The sequence below is a fragment of the Protopterus annectens genome, chromosome 13.part0, assembly GCF_019279795.1.
Source record: "Protopterus annectens isolate FY-2018-M chromosome 13.part0, PAN1.0, whole genome shotgun sequence".
Classification (NCBI taxonomy): Eukaryota; Metazoa; Chordata; order Ceratodontiformes; family Protopteridae; genus Protopterus; species Protopterus annectens.
The window spans coordinates 384639557-384656784 of NC_056747.1; the positions used below are offsets into that span (position 1 = coordinate 384639557).

Here is a 17228-nt window from a genome sequence, read left to right on the forward strand (position 1 = left end):
ACCCTTTAATATTTTGGAAACTTTACACAAGTTCTGTCTTACCCTTTCAGATGTTCACTCATTGTTTGTAACATATATTTTGTAGACTGCACTAAAGATTACTTGTCTTGTATGTGATCTTTTTCTTGTTTCTTAAAGCCTTCTAGTAAACTACTTTAGGTTTTGAAGCTGACAAACTTAAGCCTGTTGTTTACTATTAAAGTACTGTAGTTTTAGTGATCTTAAGGGAACTTTTAGAAATGTGGAACATACAGAATTAATCAGTAATGCCCACATTCTAAATTCTTCAGCAGTACCCTTCAGAAGCTTATTAGATACATTTATGTTGAACTTTAAAAGGAAATCATGTAGCACAATAATGCAATTATGTAATTATATGTAGGTATATAATAATGTTTTATCTCCAACCCAAAATGCTGCTTCTTGAGGAAAGCTTGCTACAGACTTTAGATACTAAGGAGGAGCTTGTAAAAGTCTCAGTGAACAGACATCAGTTTCAACAAGTGCTTGGGATTCTGCTATTATATTAGAGGAAAGTAACACTTACTGAGAATATTGTTGTATGTTTAAAAATGTAGGTCATGAAGTTCTGTAACTTTATGAATATTGTTAAAACATACTGTGGTGGTATTTTGCGATATGGAATTGTGCTTTGGAGGTTTCAGACATTTAGTGAAAAAAGTTAGCATGGGAATGAGAGAGCACATGTGACTGTCACAGTACTCCCATCTAGAGGGCTCTTTCTATATGTTCATTTAAGCAGACTCTGGAGTTAGGCCTTGGTGACCATACCTGGGTGTATCCCAGTGGTGAACACTAGGATGTTCTTCGTGTTTCACGGTTGCAGTCATTACATTTGGGTTATCTGCTTGCAGGTAGCCCTCAGTTGGCCTGATTAACAAAGTCTTGGGTCCTGCGTTGGTTGCTGTCCCTTCTTCCATGACGTCAGGTCATCAGGGGTATAAAACATGCAGCCGATGCCATTACATCAGTATTTCTTGCCATGTGGTGCCTGAAGCAGAAGCGGTTTGCAAGTGCCAGTCAGCCGAATCTTGAAATTTTCATTTTCGAGTTTCAGAACCGAAGTCTTCAACTAAAGCAAAGTACCCCATTGGGGAAACTTTTTCTTGCTCCTTACCGATGTCAGTAAAAGTTAATAATCGCATTACTTGTGGAAAGCAAATACCTCGTAAAGATTTTCATTTGTACCGTATTCCTTGCCTAGGCCCTGACCATGATGTACCTTGCTGTCAGTTTTGTGCTTTATTTAATCAGCACACTATCCATCGTCTGTATATTTCCACCTCTAAATAATTCAGTTCTTGGTTTAATTATCCAGAAATGTCGTCGGTTATCCATCCGACTACCGGGATTCCGAAATAACGCAAGATAAAGGCAGAGACAAGCTGCCAAGGTCCAAAACTGCCGATGATGCTTCTCCTAAGCCAGTCGCCAGTTTGCCAGTACTTAGTGAGGCGCTTTTGCAGCCCCTGATACCCGCTACTTCTGATTCGCAGGCCTCTACTCAGACCCATTCGGAGACTGGTATGCCGCGAGATGTTTCAACTATGGAACCCACGGATGTCTCTACTTTGGATGGGTCCGGAGCCGCTGTGCAGGCACCGGCTTCTGAGGGTGTATTCAGGCCTACGGACTTGCATATTAAACCGATGCCTCCTTCTTTACTTAGGCCTAAATCTCGATCCATGCCTAAAAAAAACGATGCCCAGGCCACATGCTCAGGCCTCTATGCCTAAAAAACAAATGATAAGAATGGCTGAAGATCTAATAACTCTAATCAGGGTAGCCAACCCCCCCCCCCTTCTAAGAGGACTAGGACTGAAGTTGATTATGAATCTTCTGATCAGGATTCTGTTTTTTCTGATTCTTTTGATGATCTGGATTTGCCCTTCTCTACTTATGAAGATTCTGATGCAGAGGACTCCATTCCCTCTGCTTCCCCTCCTGAGGATTTTTCTTTTGGGAAAACCTTACATACTCTAAGGGAGCATTTCCACTGGGAAAGACAGGATTTTTCTGATTCGAAAAAGAGGCTTAGGGATTTCCTTCTCCTACCTCAGCATAGGCCTTTAGCTTTTCCTGCTGTACTAGACATTGTCGATGATGCTTTTTTGGAATCTAGTTTGGCCCCTGAGTCCCTGCCTCCTGTTCCCAGAAAACCTGACAGATATTACGGGGTCCCTGCGTCCCACAAGTTTCTTTTTAAAAAAATCCTATTGCAGATCCAGAGACTATTTCACAGGGGCCCAAGGGCATTAAGGCTTCTACTGCTAAAAATCCTACCCCTTCTGATAGAGACTCCAGGACGCTGGATAGATGGGGTAAGAAGGTTTACGCTTCTGCAACCTTGGCCATTAGGGCTTTAAATTGCCACTTTCATATGTTAAAGTATCAGCAACATGTTATTGGACTACTTAAACAGAAAATAATGTTGATTCCTGACTGTGTGGAAAATAAAGAATTACAGGATTTAATGCATTCTGCTGAACAAGTTGGAAAACATACTTTGCAATATGGTTTTGATTCATCAGAGGCCTCTTGCAGGGCTGCTGTTACTGGGGCTGTGCTCAGAAGGTATGCTTGGCTTAATGAGCAATCTTTGCCTCATCATGTTAAAGCTAAATTGTTGGATGCTCCTTTAAATCAGGACTGCCTGTTTGGCAACAAGGCTGAGGAAGTTCTTAAAAAGATGGAAGATAAAGCTAAATCTATTCAAACAGTTAAAAGATTTTTTACAAGTTCAGCCTCCTAGATTTAGTAGGCACTGGCCATCTAAGAAGTGGCCCTTTCCAGCCCCTTCCAGGTCTTCTCAAACCAAACCCAGACACAGCAAAAACTCCAGGTTTCAGTCCCAGGGGACACACAGAACTAAGCAGTAGGGGACCTCCACTTCCAAATCTGGGAATAAGACTCCCTCCCCCTATGGTAAACTGTCTCAATGACTTCCTTTTAAAATTTCCAAGCACTTGTCAACTGACTGCCCCTTTGGGGGGAAAGATTGCTCTTCATGCAAAGAATTGGGAACTCATTACCCAGGACAAATGGGTTTTAAATATAGTGTCCCAGGGATACAGATTTCACTTCCACACATTGCCAGCACCAAGCGGTTGGCCGGACCTACCCCCAAATCAGTGGGCAGAGGCCCAAAAACAAGTACTTTCTCTCTTAAGCATGGGGGCTATTCAACTGGTACCAGAAGAGGAAAAGGGATAAGGTTTCTACTCAAGACTTTTCCTGGTACCCAGAAAAGACAATTCATGGCGTCCTATCCTGGACCTGCCTACTCTAAACACCTTTTTGGAGATTCCAAAATTCAAAATGCTGACTCTTCACCAATTACTTCCTATGCTAGGCAAAGATGCCTGGTTGGCAACACTCGATTTAAAAGAAGCATACCTGCACATCCCAATCAGGGAATCTTGCAGAAGATACCCATGCTTCAAAGCAGGCTACATGAACTATCAGTTCTCTGCACTGCCCTTTGGCTTATCTACTGTGCCCAGGGTATTCACAAAGTGCCTAGCTCCAGTTATTGCAGTTTGCAGGCAAATAAATATTCAAATATACCCATACCTGGACGATTGTCTAATTCAGGCAGAAAGCCAGGACATACTTTTGAATCATCTGGCCTTTGTACAAAGGGTTCTAACTTGTCTGGGGTACACCATAAACAAAAATAAATCACACCTGATATCCTGTCAACAAATTATATTCCTGGGAGCAAGCTTGAATACAACTTACCAGATGGCTTACCTCACTCCAGAGAAAAAATTCATGTGACAACCTTCTTCAAACAAGTGGCCACAAAAACCCTGCTGTCTGCAAGACAAATACTGCAAGCCTTGGGGTTCATGGCCTCCTGCATTCTTCTAATTCCATATGCAAGACTGCATATGAGGAAACTACAGTGGTATCTAAAAAGCATATGGTGTCAACATTCTCAAGACCTAGAAACAATGATTCCTATCATACCTTGCCTACACCTAGAGTTCCTTTGGTGGGCAGAGGCCTGCCACCAAAACAAAGGACTACCTTTCACACCACCCCCTGCTGCCCAAACCCTAACAACAGACGCATCAGACTATGCATGGGGTCTCACCTGGCAGGGAAGTGCATTCAGGGCAAATGGAATCCAAGTCAAATGCACCTGCATATCAATCAAAAAGAAATGTTAGCTGTACAGAATGCTCTGACAGCCTTCAAGGACCACATTCTTCCAGGACGACTAATGGTAAAGACGGACAATACCACTGTTATGTGGTACATAAACAAGCAGGGGGGGTACACATTCTTACCCCCTCTGCAGACTAGCCATGGCATTGTGGAACACAGCCTTGAGCTACCAAGTGCACCTATAAGCTCAATTCCTGCCAGGAAAATTAAATACACTGGCAGATGGACTAAGCAGAAACCTCATGGACCCACACGAGTGGAAACTGGGACCAAGGATTTTCAACATGTTGACAAGCTAATGGGGGAACCCAGATATAAACCTATTTGCCTCTCCCCAGAACTACCAATTGGACAAATGTTGCACAAGGACTCCCCACAAACAAGCGTGGAAAGTGGATGCTCTGTCCTTCAGCTGGAAAAACCTATCAGTCTATGCCTTCCCCCCTCTGCCTCTGCTCTCCAAAGTACTACTAAAAATCATACAGGACAAACCAAGGATGATTTTGATTGCTCCAGACTGGCTGCACCAACACTGGTACCCCCTCCTGCGCAGTGTGTCACAGTTATCTCCTTAGCACCTGCCACAGACTCCTTCCCTGCTGCCTCAGCAGGAGAACCAGATCATGCACCCTCAGCTTCTAACACTGAACATTGCAGCCTGGCTAATTACTTAATCTCTCCTTTACCCTCCCTCAGCAAACCTGTGATGGATATCATTTTAGAGGCAAGGAGGCCTAGTACTAGAAAATCTTATGCTGAAAAATGGAAAAGATTATGTGCCTGGAACCAGTCTCAAGGGATGAGCACTGCAGCACCCAATTTACCTAAGATTTTACAATACTTAACTGAGATGCTTCACAAGGGCCTGTGTTTTTCCTCCATTAAAATCCACACCTCAGCCATTTCAGCTCATTATAACACAGAACCTCCCCTCTTCTCTTATCCACTGCTCAAGCAGTTCCTCAGAGGGACCACAAATTTGAGACCACCCAGGAGAGTTCCATCCCCAGGCTGGGACCTTAACTTTGTCTTGGAGAAACTCACTCTACCTCCTTTCGAGCCAGCTGCTACTGCAGACTTAAAATTTCTTTCTTGGAAAACAGCTTTCCTTTTAGCAATCACTTCAGCTAGAAGGGTATCTGAATTACAGGCCCTTATGGCAGTGGAGCCTTTCATCATCTTTCATGCGGATAGGGTGTCCCTCAGAATCAATGCATCCTTCATGCCCAAGATGGTATCCAGTGTGGCTCTTAATCAGTCCATTCATTTGCCAACCTTCTTTCCCAATCTACAGAATAAAGGGGAATGGATTCTGCATTCCTTAGATGTGCAGAGACAACTTAGATTCTACTTGGATAGGACTAAACCTCAAAGGAAATCTGAACAACTGCTGGTGGCATTTGCTGCAGGGGCAGAGGGGAAGGCTATTTCAAAACAAACCATTTCTAAATTGATAAGCCATTGCATTCATTTCTGCTATAAGTACCATGGAAAACCTATTCCCCAGGGGATCAGACCTCCCTCCACCAGGGCTGCATCTACCCCTACAGCCTTTCTCAGAGGCATCCCTACCAGGGACATCCTAGAAGCTGCTACCTGGAGTACAGTACATACTTTCACCAAGCATTATCATTTGCCAATTTTCTCTAAATCCAGAGCTGGCTTTACCACTGCAGTCTTGTAGGGCCTTATAGCTGGCCCTAATGCTATCTAAATTCCTCCTCCCAACCATAGCTTTGGGAATCTACCCAAATGTAATGACTGCAACAGTGAAACACGAAGAACATAGTACAGTTGTGTACACTTACCATAAATGTAGATGTTCGATTGTATTCACTGTTGCAGACCTGGTTACCTTCCCTCCAGCCCCCTAACTTCTTTTGGCTATACCTCTACTTTCCTTTACTATGCTTAAAAGCCTTTTTGGTGTATTTGTTTTTTTGTTGGAGGTATTGTACTTTTATATTTAATTGCTTCCCATTAGGGGGGCACCTGACATCTGGGACAAGAAAACCTGATGTAATGGTGATGGCTGCATGTTTTATACCCCTGACGACCTGACGTCATGGAAGAAGGGACAGCAACCGACGCAGGACCCAAGACTTTGTTAATCAGGCTGACTGAGGGCTACCTCCAAGCAGATAACCCAAATGTAATCACTGCAACAGTGAATACACTCGAACATCTACATCTATGGTAAGTGTACACAACTGTACTGTCTGTCATTACCTCCCAAGGGCAAAATCAGCACACATTCAACTATGCTCTACCAGGGATTCTTGATTATCCCAGGCAGATTCATAAACCCTGTTCTATCCAATCTCCTATAAAACACTGTATGCAAATGCAGAGTCCAGCCCCAGTAAGTTTAGTATTATCTCTTAACCTTTTGTGTGATGTAGATCTCATGTACAAAATGGGGACAGGACTGGGTAAGAATGTTGGCCCACATCTAGTAACATTGCTGCCTGCAAGTGTCTATTATTCATTGCCCTAGAAGGGAGAGGACTGAGGGACTACCTATCAGTTTTAGATCAGATCATCAGCCTGTGGTAATACCAACTGTTTGAAGTTACGTTAAAGGTTTAGGAACTGAGTAATATTTCAACTTGTCTGTCATCCACCTGGTTTTGTGAGGACTTTCCTAAGAGTTCATTGATTTTTATTTCATTGACTGTTTCCTGTGTCACCTGAACCTGCTTTACCCAAAGGTACAAGAATCATGAACTCTGATGGCCCATGTAATGGTTATTGTGAATGTGGCCTGAGACTAATTCAGGGGAAGAGTCTGTTGATTGGTGGAGCTGAATCGAAGGGCTGGTAGGGCTTGCAGGTGTGTTTACAAGAGGAATAGCTTGTGGATGGAGAAGCTGTTTTTTGTACTGTTTACATCGACTGTAAAGTATTATAAAATGTACTTTTCACTGTATGAATGATGTAAAAACCTGGGTAGGATAGTTCTTTGTTTTCTTCTGTTGCTGCTGGATAGAAAAACCCTGTGTTTTAATGAATTTGTTTCTCCAGGATGTTTAAAACATACACTGGTAGTGTGTCCATGGGAAGCTTGGTCAAGGACATACGAATATACCATTCTTTCCAATGGCTCTGCTACGGCGTGCATAATTTATTTAGGTTAGTATTTCCTTGTACAGTTGCTGTTTCCCTTAGGAGTCATAACCAGAGACTTTCAGCTGGTGTTCATGGTGTACTTATTAGTAAAACTGTTGTTTCTTGCTGTTTCCTGCTCTACATTCACATACAACCAGGGAGTAAAAACAAAATGCAAGCTCCAGCAAAGCTAGAAATTCCACTGAGTGACCTCCCAAACCTCTTGTATCAGAGGCACATGGGATATATGTGAATGACCCTTATGAACATCAGATGTTTCAGCTAATTGGTGATTCTGAATGTCCATGACTTGTTTCGTCGTTTATACAACCAGGGAGAAACTTGTAAAATGCTTGCAGAAACTAAGGTGGAGACCAAACCCTGGTGCAACTGCAGAAGCAGTTGTAATAACAACCTCAGATGGTGTGCTTACTATACAAATTAAGTGTAGAGGATGACCTGAAGTCCTTCCTGGTGACATTTGAATGAAACAACACACATGAAACTGGGACAAATTGGAATGGTAAACATCCTGTCATCCCACTTGACACAGACTCCATCCAGCCACAACCCCCTTTTTCCATTTTTACACATGGGATCAGGGTGTCACTTCAACAGTGAAAATCACCTAGAGGCAAGGTTTACATGCTGGGTGGCTAACCCTGCTGTGGTAGTCCTTCCACACCACACACTCACACCTATTGCCAATTTAGAGTGTCCAATCTACCTTCTGCATGTCTTTGGAATGTGGAAGGAAACCGGAGCACTAGGAAGAAACCACACAAACACAGGAAGGACATGCAGACTCCACACAGAAGGTACCCCAGCTGAGAATCAAACCAGGGAACCTCTTGCTGTGAGGTGACAACGCTATCCACTCTGCTGTCCACTGTGAAAAACGTAAGAAGGTTCAGGGCTGGAATAACTTCTGAAGTGCTAGCCATAACATTTTACAACTAATACTGATAAACTGGTAAGAAATCGGATGAGTTAATATTTTAAGACTGTGGTTAGAACCTGGTAGTAACCTTAAAATGAAAATGCTAAAAATTCTGGTAGTGGACAGTTTTAAAAGAGCACTGTCCAGTGCTAGCAGGCAAGGAAGTTACTTTAGTGGAACACTTAATAATTAGTGACATATTGTTCAAAATTGAATTGATTGCTTTCAAGTCTAAAGTCACAGTAAGAATTATGCCATCTTCTGTGAAACAAAAAAGCTGCAAATATTTGGGTTAACTTGTTTTAAATGTGGGGACAGGGGTTACGTAACTTAATTTTGATTAACTTTTACTACAGAGAATGCTAGCAGTAGAAATATGAAAACTGATGTGCATGCTTCAAATGAAATTATTCATATGGAATGTGATAAGACTGCAGCTAGAATAACTGAGGCAGCATAATGCAATTTTGTTAAAGGTAGCAAACTGCACTGCATCTTTAGAAGGGAGAGAAGTGAAGTCCTGCTAGACACTGGCAGCATGATTACCCTTGGGGCTCTTCTGTTATGTAAGCATAAATTTAGTAACAAACAAAAAATAGAGGTAATATGCATTCCTGGTGTAATTAAATACTATCGCCTCAGTTGCAGAAATGCAGATATTTCTATGAAAACATTTCCATCTGTAGCTTCAGCCCCTGCTTTGACTCGTGATGTTGTATTAGGAAATGATTTCCCCATATTAAGGCACTGTGCAAAATGTGGAATGAGGGAGAATGTATAGACACAGTGTGGCAGGCTGATACAATTAAACAGAAAGAGGAATAGCAGCAGGTTGAAATACACATTTAGTGTAAAATGGGGAAGGGCAGAGCAAGACTGGGTTATTCATACAGACATCCAAGTTAAGAGCTGTGGTTGTGGCTACGCAATAAAAAGATCCAGTGTGTTACTAGAAACCTGTGGAGCAACATAAGTATAATTCAGTAGACGTCGGTATAAGAACTGATGTTGAACCGATGAACTTTGCACAGAAATTTACAAGTGTTGGCACAGAAACAGAGTGGACAAAATAGAAGAAATAGGGCACTTAAGTGAAGCTCCTCAGAGTAAGAAAACTGTAGTAAGTACTAAAATTAATATAGGTAAGAAAATGCAGAGCTCTAAAGCCATTACTGTCAAAAGAAAAGAAAACAAGTAGAAGTCTAAAGAGGCTTGTCCAGAAATTGGAAAAGTTAAAGCAGAAGCACATTTTTGTGTAAAATTATCCTTTGTAGAAGACTCAGAAGCAGCAGCAGTGTTAGTGTTTTTTGGAGTGGAAGAAAGTAACCCTAAGTTAGGCTTACACCTGAACTTTAAAAAGCACAGCGGGAATTTGATACTTTATGCTGGGAAGGAGGCTATAACCAAGAAAGTAGGGAAAGATAGCAAAGAAGATGTTCCCATTACATATTATCCTTATTCTGAGTTGAAAGGTGATTTCTTATATAGAGTAAGCAAATAGGGAATAAATTCTACATACATGTTGTGCAGGCTGGCTCTGAAGGCCTATAAGATAGCTCATGAGGGTAAGCATTACTCTACGCAGTCAACATTCTTGTCCAACTAAATGTTCTGACACACAAGATGAACAGATTTCAAGTAGCTCCCCAAGAATGGATGCTATAATGGATGTTTTTCTGGGTCTGACAGGATACTGGGTTTTCCAGCAATAGACCTGTTTGCCCGTCATCTGAACAAGCAACTAACTAAAACTGTTTTGTTACAGGACAGCACCTGTAGAAGCTTGGGGAATAGATGCCTTTTCCATGATTTGGACAGGTCCATTTTATATGCATTCTCTCCAATACCCTTGATATCCCATGTACTACTCAAAACCAAGGAGGAAAAACTAAAAGTAATTCTAATAACACACAGCAACACTGGTTCACTCTGATAAACAGCCAGGCAAGAGGAAAAATTGAAAAGTGCAGCCTCAGTGTGCAGATCTTCCTCCTGAAAACATAGGTACCCTCTTACACCTCAACTTGGCTGCTCTAAGGCTGACAGCCTGGATGATTTTACATTGATTTCAGGTAGGCATATGTACTTTGAATACCTGCTAAGGATTATAAGGGAGACTAGGAAACCAAATGCAAGTTAATAAATCCCAGAGAGTGTGCCAACAGTAAACACTTACACCAAACAAAATCCATGCACACTCGTTCCAAAACCCCAATTGAATGGAAGAAAGGCCACACTTTATAGTGTGGCCATTCTTCCATTCAATTGGGGTTTTGGAACGAGTGTGCAAATACAAGTTAATCCTACCTAAGTAATTAGAAAAGATAACGCTGTAGCCAGTCCCAGAACCTTGAACAAAACAAGACATAAGTGGTTATGGTCCTGGAATAACTATCAAACTTTTACAAAACTGGGTTGGCCTACACATTTGTCAGATTGTTCTTTTACTAATTCAGCCTGTCTACTAATGGATCCACCTTTGTACTCCAAGCCTTCTGTTTAACTTTTCCTAAAGGGGTTCTCCATTTTAGACCACCAACAAAAGAGATGGTTTCACCATGAGGTCTTAGTTATGGGATCTTAGTTGTGTTTTAAAAAAGATAACCAAGGCTCTTTTGAACTAGCTGCTTTAGCTACTCTTCATTTTCTATATTGGAAATGCTGTTTTTGGTGGCAATTACCTCTGTTTTGGAATTTCTGAACTCCAGGCCTTAATGTGCAAAGACGTCTTCTACTTTTCCACCAGGATGGGGTAGCATTCTGTATTAACTCTTTTTTCAAGCCTAAGGTAGCTTCTTGGTGGTCTCTTAACCATGCCGTACACTTGGCAGTTTTCTTTCCAAGCCCACAGAACAGAGAAGAAAGACCTTTCGTTTTATTGATATGCACATGCAGCTGATATTATTTACACAGGACTAAAGAATTCTGAAACTCTTACCAGGCAGTTTTCTCCTTTGCATATAGCTGCTTCACTGCATTTTTTTTTTTTTTTTTTTTTGCAATTTAGCTCATGGTAAAGCTATTCCAGGGCATATCAAGGCCCATTTCACTACAGCCTTCTTTAGACTGGTCACCATGGAAGCTATACTTGAAAGAGCAACTTGGGACTTCTTTTCACATCTTCTCTAGACATTATTAGTTAGGAGTTGCCTCCAGAGCAGGATTCACATGTGCTATCCTGCAGGGCCTTTTTTCCCAATTCATTTCTTGCACTTCATTATCCGACCATGATTTGGGAATCCTTTCAAATGTGAGGAGTGCAGCAGTGAATACTACAATGAACATGGTACAGTTGTGTTAGGAATTTAGTATAAATGTTGTAGTGGATTCACTGCTGCAGTTCAGCTACTCTCCCTCTACCATTGTCTGATTGGTTTTCCTTTGCCGTATAACATGTTTTCTTGTTATGCATATTGGGGTGGCACCATAGTCATTTTTCTACACCTTCTGTCTCATTTCCATACCAGGCTCTGCTCCCTGTTTTATCTGTGTATACCTCCTGAAGGGGGACATAGGGGATCTCTGGGGTATAACTGGAGCATACAGGGGGCATTCCTTCTGGTCCACTGGGGCTTTGGTACCAAGATCTTCTACCAGTCTGCTGCCAGGACAAGAACAATCAGAATGTGGCGTCTACTGATGCACATCTTATAATCACAAAAGTCCTTGCTTCTTGGTGTAAAGGCCAAGGAAGAAGCTCTGGGGAAATTAAAACTCTGGAAGATGGGATGGCCAGTTAGGCTACCTGCAGACATAAATTCCAAATGTCAGGACTGCAAACTACTTGAATGTCTACATTTACGGTAAGTTTCTAACACATCTGTTCTTTCTTCATCCTGTGCGTCTGTAGAGTTCCCTCCAACTCCTAAAAGCATGCTGGGTGTTTCTGCCTCAGAAATGGAAGATAACAGGTTCAAACCCAGTACGGATGAACTTCAGAAGTCTACCAACAGAATGCATCCAAAAATGACCAGAGGCATGAGCAGCAGCAGCACAGACTGGAGGTGGAGCCAATGGGGGCAGAGATATGGGAACCAACCACTTAGGCATCAGCTGTAGTCACACACTTCTCTGGATAGGAGAACATGGTTCTAAGTGATTTGGTCACATCAACTAATGTCACCAAAAGGGGCATAGGTATTTGCTCATGCTATGCAGACTGACAACCTGTCCTACTGTGACCTCCACCAGGGACATGTGCTAATGCAGGAGGGGGTCTGCATATCTTTGTTGGCCAGCATGTGCCTGCCATAAAGCCCAGCAGCCCTGGGTCAGTAAGCTCCTGGGCAGGTTCATATATATAGGTTCATAGATAGGTTCATAGATTAGGTGATGTCAGTTTGCCCTGTATGGGCACTGTTGAGCAAAACCTGGAAGTAAAACTAATTAATTCTAAAAATGAATTAAAGATTGTTACACTGAATACAGATTTAGCAATGGGTCACAGGGTGAAAGTGGATAACATCATGGTAAGGAGGAGATTGGATGTTCTGTATACCCAGGAGACATGGTGTTAGAGCAGTGCAGTGAAGTCTCTTCACTTGGGATCCACAGTTTACTATTTAGGGGGAGGACGGACTAGAAACGGTGTGGGAATTGTGGTGAGAGAGAGAGTCTTCTAAAGGTAGTGAAAGATGTAGTCATAATCAGTCACAGAATCAGACTCCAGTGTAAAAATAAAACAGTCTTCATGAACTCAGGATGTGCACAACAGCAGGCTACAAAGGTAAGGAAAAGAAGCAGTCAAGCAGCAGTTGCAGTATCTCCTCAATAAACTGGATATTTATAATGGGAAACCTGATTGCTCATATTGGGACAGACAGGACAGGGTATTTGGATTACCAGGGTTCACATGGCTGAGCAACAGGAGGTCACTGTAGTCTTCTGTCTGGCAAAAAGTTTAATGCTGTCCAACATGTTTCACCAAGAGAAAGTGAAGAATTACCTATAACAATGTTCAGCATGCAACTCAGACTTCCTCCATGTAAGGAAAGGACATTGGGGGTCAAATTACAGATTACAAAGTTATCCCTTGTGAAATTGTTGGCCTTGGCATAAACCATTGGTGGCTACAGTCAGATGCAAGCAGTGGTTAGAGAAGGCTCTAAGGTCATCAAAGCCTATGATAATGACTTGTAATTTGACTAGACTGGAAAGCACATGAGTTAAAGAAAATATTCACAGCTGTTGAATCTCAGGAATATTTGCTTTTCCTCCTGTGGCTCATATTAACAAAAATACTGTAGAATAATTTCAGTTTTATATACACAGACACACATTTACACACAAGCATATACACACACATATATGTATATGCGTATGAGTAATGTGCATTTTCCTAATGTGACTCATTTTAACAAAGAGTTACTATACAACTTCTTTAGTTGCATAGTAGTCAAAGTAATCATTATGCATTTGGCTTTAATTCTTACTTTTTGCAGAGTACATTGTTTCAGAATATAATGAAACTGAAATAACTAAGTAATAGCTAAATTACACAATACCTTACATTGCATTATTACTTTGTATTTAGTTTTCTGAGAATGTACTTTGTGTAGCATGCTTTGTTTACACTGAAAGCATTTATGTATGTCAACACATTTAGCTGGTAGTGTATAATTATTACAAGCTGCTGAAAGCAATTCATTTATTAAAGTACAGAGGGAATTAGGGATAACTTCCATATTTTTATTGAATATTTTTTAGAGTAATTTTTTCTGGCATTTTTACTGTCTGTGCATATGGGACTGTTGCTTGGTTTGTAGATTGGTTAGATGAGTTGACAAATAATGACCCTCTCTGACTACAAACCCTCTGACTAAAAACCAGACAAAAGCAGGTGTATATATACCTACACGCATACAGATATGTAGATATCACAGTCCTGAATGCATATTACCCTAACTATTGCAGCATGGCAGTAACAAATGAAGGATCTCACTTAACCTAACAATGTGCATTAATTTTCATTTGGCAGTATCATGCTCATTGAAGAGAAAAAGCAAAGTCTATAAAGTCATCTGTCATTACCCAAGTTAAGTATGATCTGCACAGGAAGATAATTAAACAGAGCGTAAGTTACATTAGTTGTTTGTTGTGGCACTTTGGTTCCATTACTCATGTCATGTGTATGTAGTGTCAGGCAAGGAATAAAAGTGATGTACAAAGTAAGTATGCACAATTATATGACAGGGCATCTGCGTTCAAATCACCTGTTGTTTGCAGTTTTAAAAGCAAAGTATGGCTTGAACTGCAATATCAAGCTAGTTAGTTTAGAGCTGTTAAATTTAGGGATAAATTGTCCCATATGCTAGCTTGAACTAAACAGGCTTTCTCTCTTGCAGCTACGTTACACTGAGCATGGCATAGATGTACTATTGCAGCATCTTCTTTGCACCAAAATGCCTTTGATTAATTTGCCACAGTGATTTTATATAACTTATCAATTAATTAATTTGTGCTACATGGAAGGTAGTTGTGGGCTATTTAAGAACCGCCTAGACTAGCACTTTTACTTTCTCGCATGACACACCTGAAATCTGTCAAGCTTTTGTCTAGAACAGAAATTTCTGCTTTGTAGTAAAAAAAAGGTAGTTTAAGTAAAGGAAGGGTGAGGTATGAAGAAAAGGAAGGAAGAAAGGCAAGCACGTCTTTTGTGTAGAGTGTCATCCATACATTCCTGGAAACGGGCAACAGGACTAAAAATTAAAGTATGTGAAATAAAATAGCTGGTTGAAGTAAGGAGAGGTTATTACATCTCACAATCCTTCTACAAAAAGTAAATTGTATTCTGAAACCCCAAATGTTCTGTTGCTGTAAATTAGAATGGGCTGTTCAGCTTTAAAATGTATAACCCCTTCTGTGTCATCTTACCAATGCAGGAGGTCGTGTCCTGGAAATCGGGTTTGGTATGGCAATTGCTGCTACAAAGGTGGAAGAATTCAACATTGAGGAGCACTGGATCATTGAATGCAATGATGGTGTGTTTAACAGGCTGCAGGAATGGGCCAAAAAACAGCCACACAAGGTAAGGAAATGTTCATGTAGGAAAACAGAACAGAAGGTAGTCAGTCTGGTTCTAATTCAAAGCTAGATCACTAAGACAGAAGCTGTTTAATGCTGATGACCTGGCTACATAAAGGGGTTACGTCACAAGGAAATGTTTGTGGAGAAGGTCTGAGAACCCTAAAAACAATAAAGTTTTGTCCAGTAACTACATCTGACAAAGATGGAACGAAACAGTTCTACTACTGGTAACATAGAGTTTGGGGTAGAAAGATGTTGTTTATTTATTTCACTTTCACCTTTTTTATCTTTCACTGATATTGTGCTCTTCAGATCATCCTCGTCCTATAATATCTTCCATCATCCAACAAAGTCAGATATTAATTAGTTTTCACAAGTATTAAGGGAAAAACAGCTGATCCTTAAGTACACCAAGAAAAGATTTGGCACTCCCACAAGACTGAAATCTATGTTCACCACTAACCCCCTTCTGTAGACAGCTCTCTAGGTATCATGTTCCTCTCCAGTAGCCATATCAACATGCTTAATCCAAAATGAATAAGACACTCGAGATTCTTCGCCCCCAAAGATAGGGTTGGCATCATCACAAGCATCCTTCTGCTTGAGTTGGACTATGGCTTACCTCTCTCATACCGCTCTTCTGAAAGAATCTTTCCAGCTTACAAACTCGAACCATATTTGCAGAACCGTCCTTATCTTCCTACCATACGAATATAATTGTATCTCTCAAATAATAGCAAACTCTGGTATGGGATATATTTGACTTCTTCCTTAAACTACTACTTGAAATTCTTAATAGGACTTCCACCCCATACCTTTACACAAAACTAAGATCCACAACCTTTAACTGTACTGTCCATCATTCATGGTTTAATAACACCACACTGGTGTTGTATCAACCAACAGCTTCACTTACTGCATCTTACCAGGGCATTTCCATTACTGGGCCTAATCTGTGGGATAGTCTATTAGCAGATGTTTTGAACTAGAACTGGAATATCTGAGTTCAGGTCAAAACTTATGTCATACCTGGAAAAAAGAACCAAATGCTCCTGTTCGTAATACCTGCAAACACATAACTTCTTCCCCTTTGCATCACTCCTAAGCAATTTGTATGCCACTACTGAACTTATTTAACCAAATTTTAACTGAATTTATGATAATACTTCTTACCTCTACTCTGCACTGTCTTAAATATATTCTGTTTACTGTCACCATTATTATTTATAGATTCATAGATACTCCAAGGCCATGAAGTCTCATGTCCATTCTTGCCTTGCCAGTACCTTCCCTCAGGCAGCTTTACAATTGCTAAGATCTTCTACAGTTTGATTACTGTGTCAAACAATGCAAGTAATGTAAATGTCTTTTTGTTAGTCAAGTATTCACTGTGATAGGTGCCAAATACTGACTATATTTTTAATGCAAGTAAATGCTAACATAGTCCTATAAGTGATATACTGTAATTCTTTAATAGTAAGTAGCATTTTATTTTACTTAACCAAGTACTTACTCACTGTTAGTATGTACTAACAACTTTTCAGTATCATAAATGTTATGACGGTTCTAAGAAAATAGTACAAGAATTGCTTCACTTTTTTTGAAAATGCTCCACAAATAAAAAACGCCCATTTTGTCCATACTGCTTCTTATTTTATCTGCACTAAGAAAGTATGGATGAAGTACCATTTTTTTCTAGATTGAGCAAAGCATTGTGCTTTAATTTGCCTAATGATGCTGTTATGTGTTTGCAGTATGTAGTATTGTTTTGCTATTTGAAGTAAACATTTAGAATTGAAACATCCAATTCGCAAATAGTCACTTCGAGGCTCCTTTATTTAGTCTGACGTATCCATTTTGTCACAGATACGATACAGAAGAGAAACCTGCTGCTCTTCCCTTGAAAATGATTGCTGCATTACTTAATTTAGAACTTATTCCATTAATTAACATTTTTAAA

At 40.6% G+C, this 17228-nt stretch overlaps 1 protein-coding gene across 1 annotated transcript in view; it reads left to right on the forward strand.

The window, feature by feature from the left end:
- GAMT (guanidinoacetate N-methyltransferase) overlaps nucleotides 1-17228 on the forward strand; it is a 306917-nt gene that overhangs the window by 30790 nt on the left and 258899 nt on the right. Inside the window, exon 2 of the mRNA XM_044054004.1 lies at nucleotides 15124-15269. Within this exon, the coding sequence (XP_043909939.1) occupies nucleotides 15124-15269 (146 nt within the window). The remainder of the gene's footprint in view (nucleotides 1-15123; nucleotides 15270-17228) is intronic.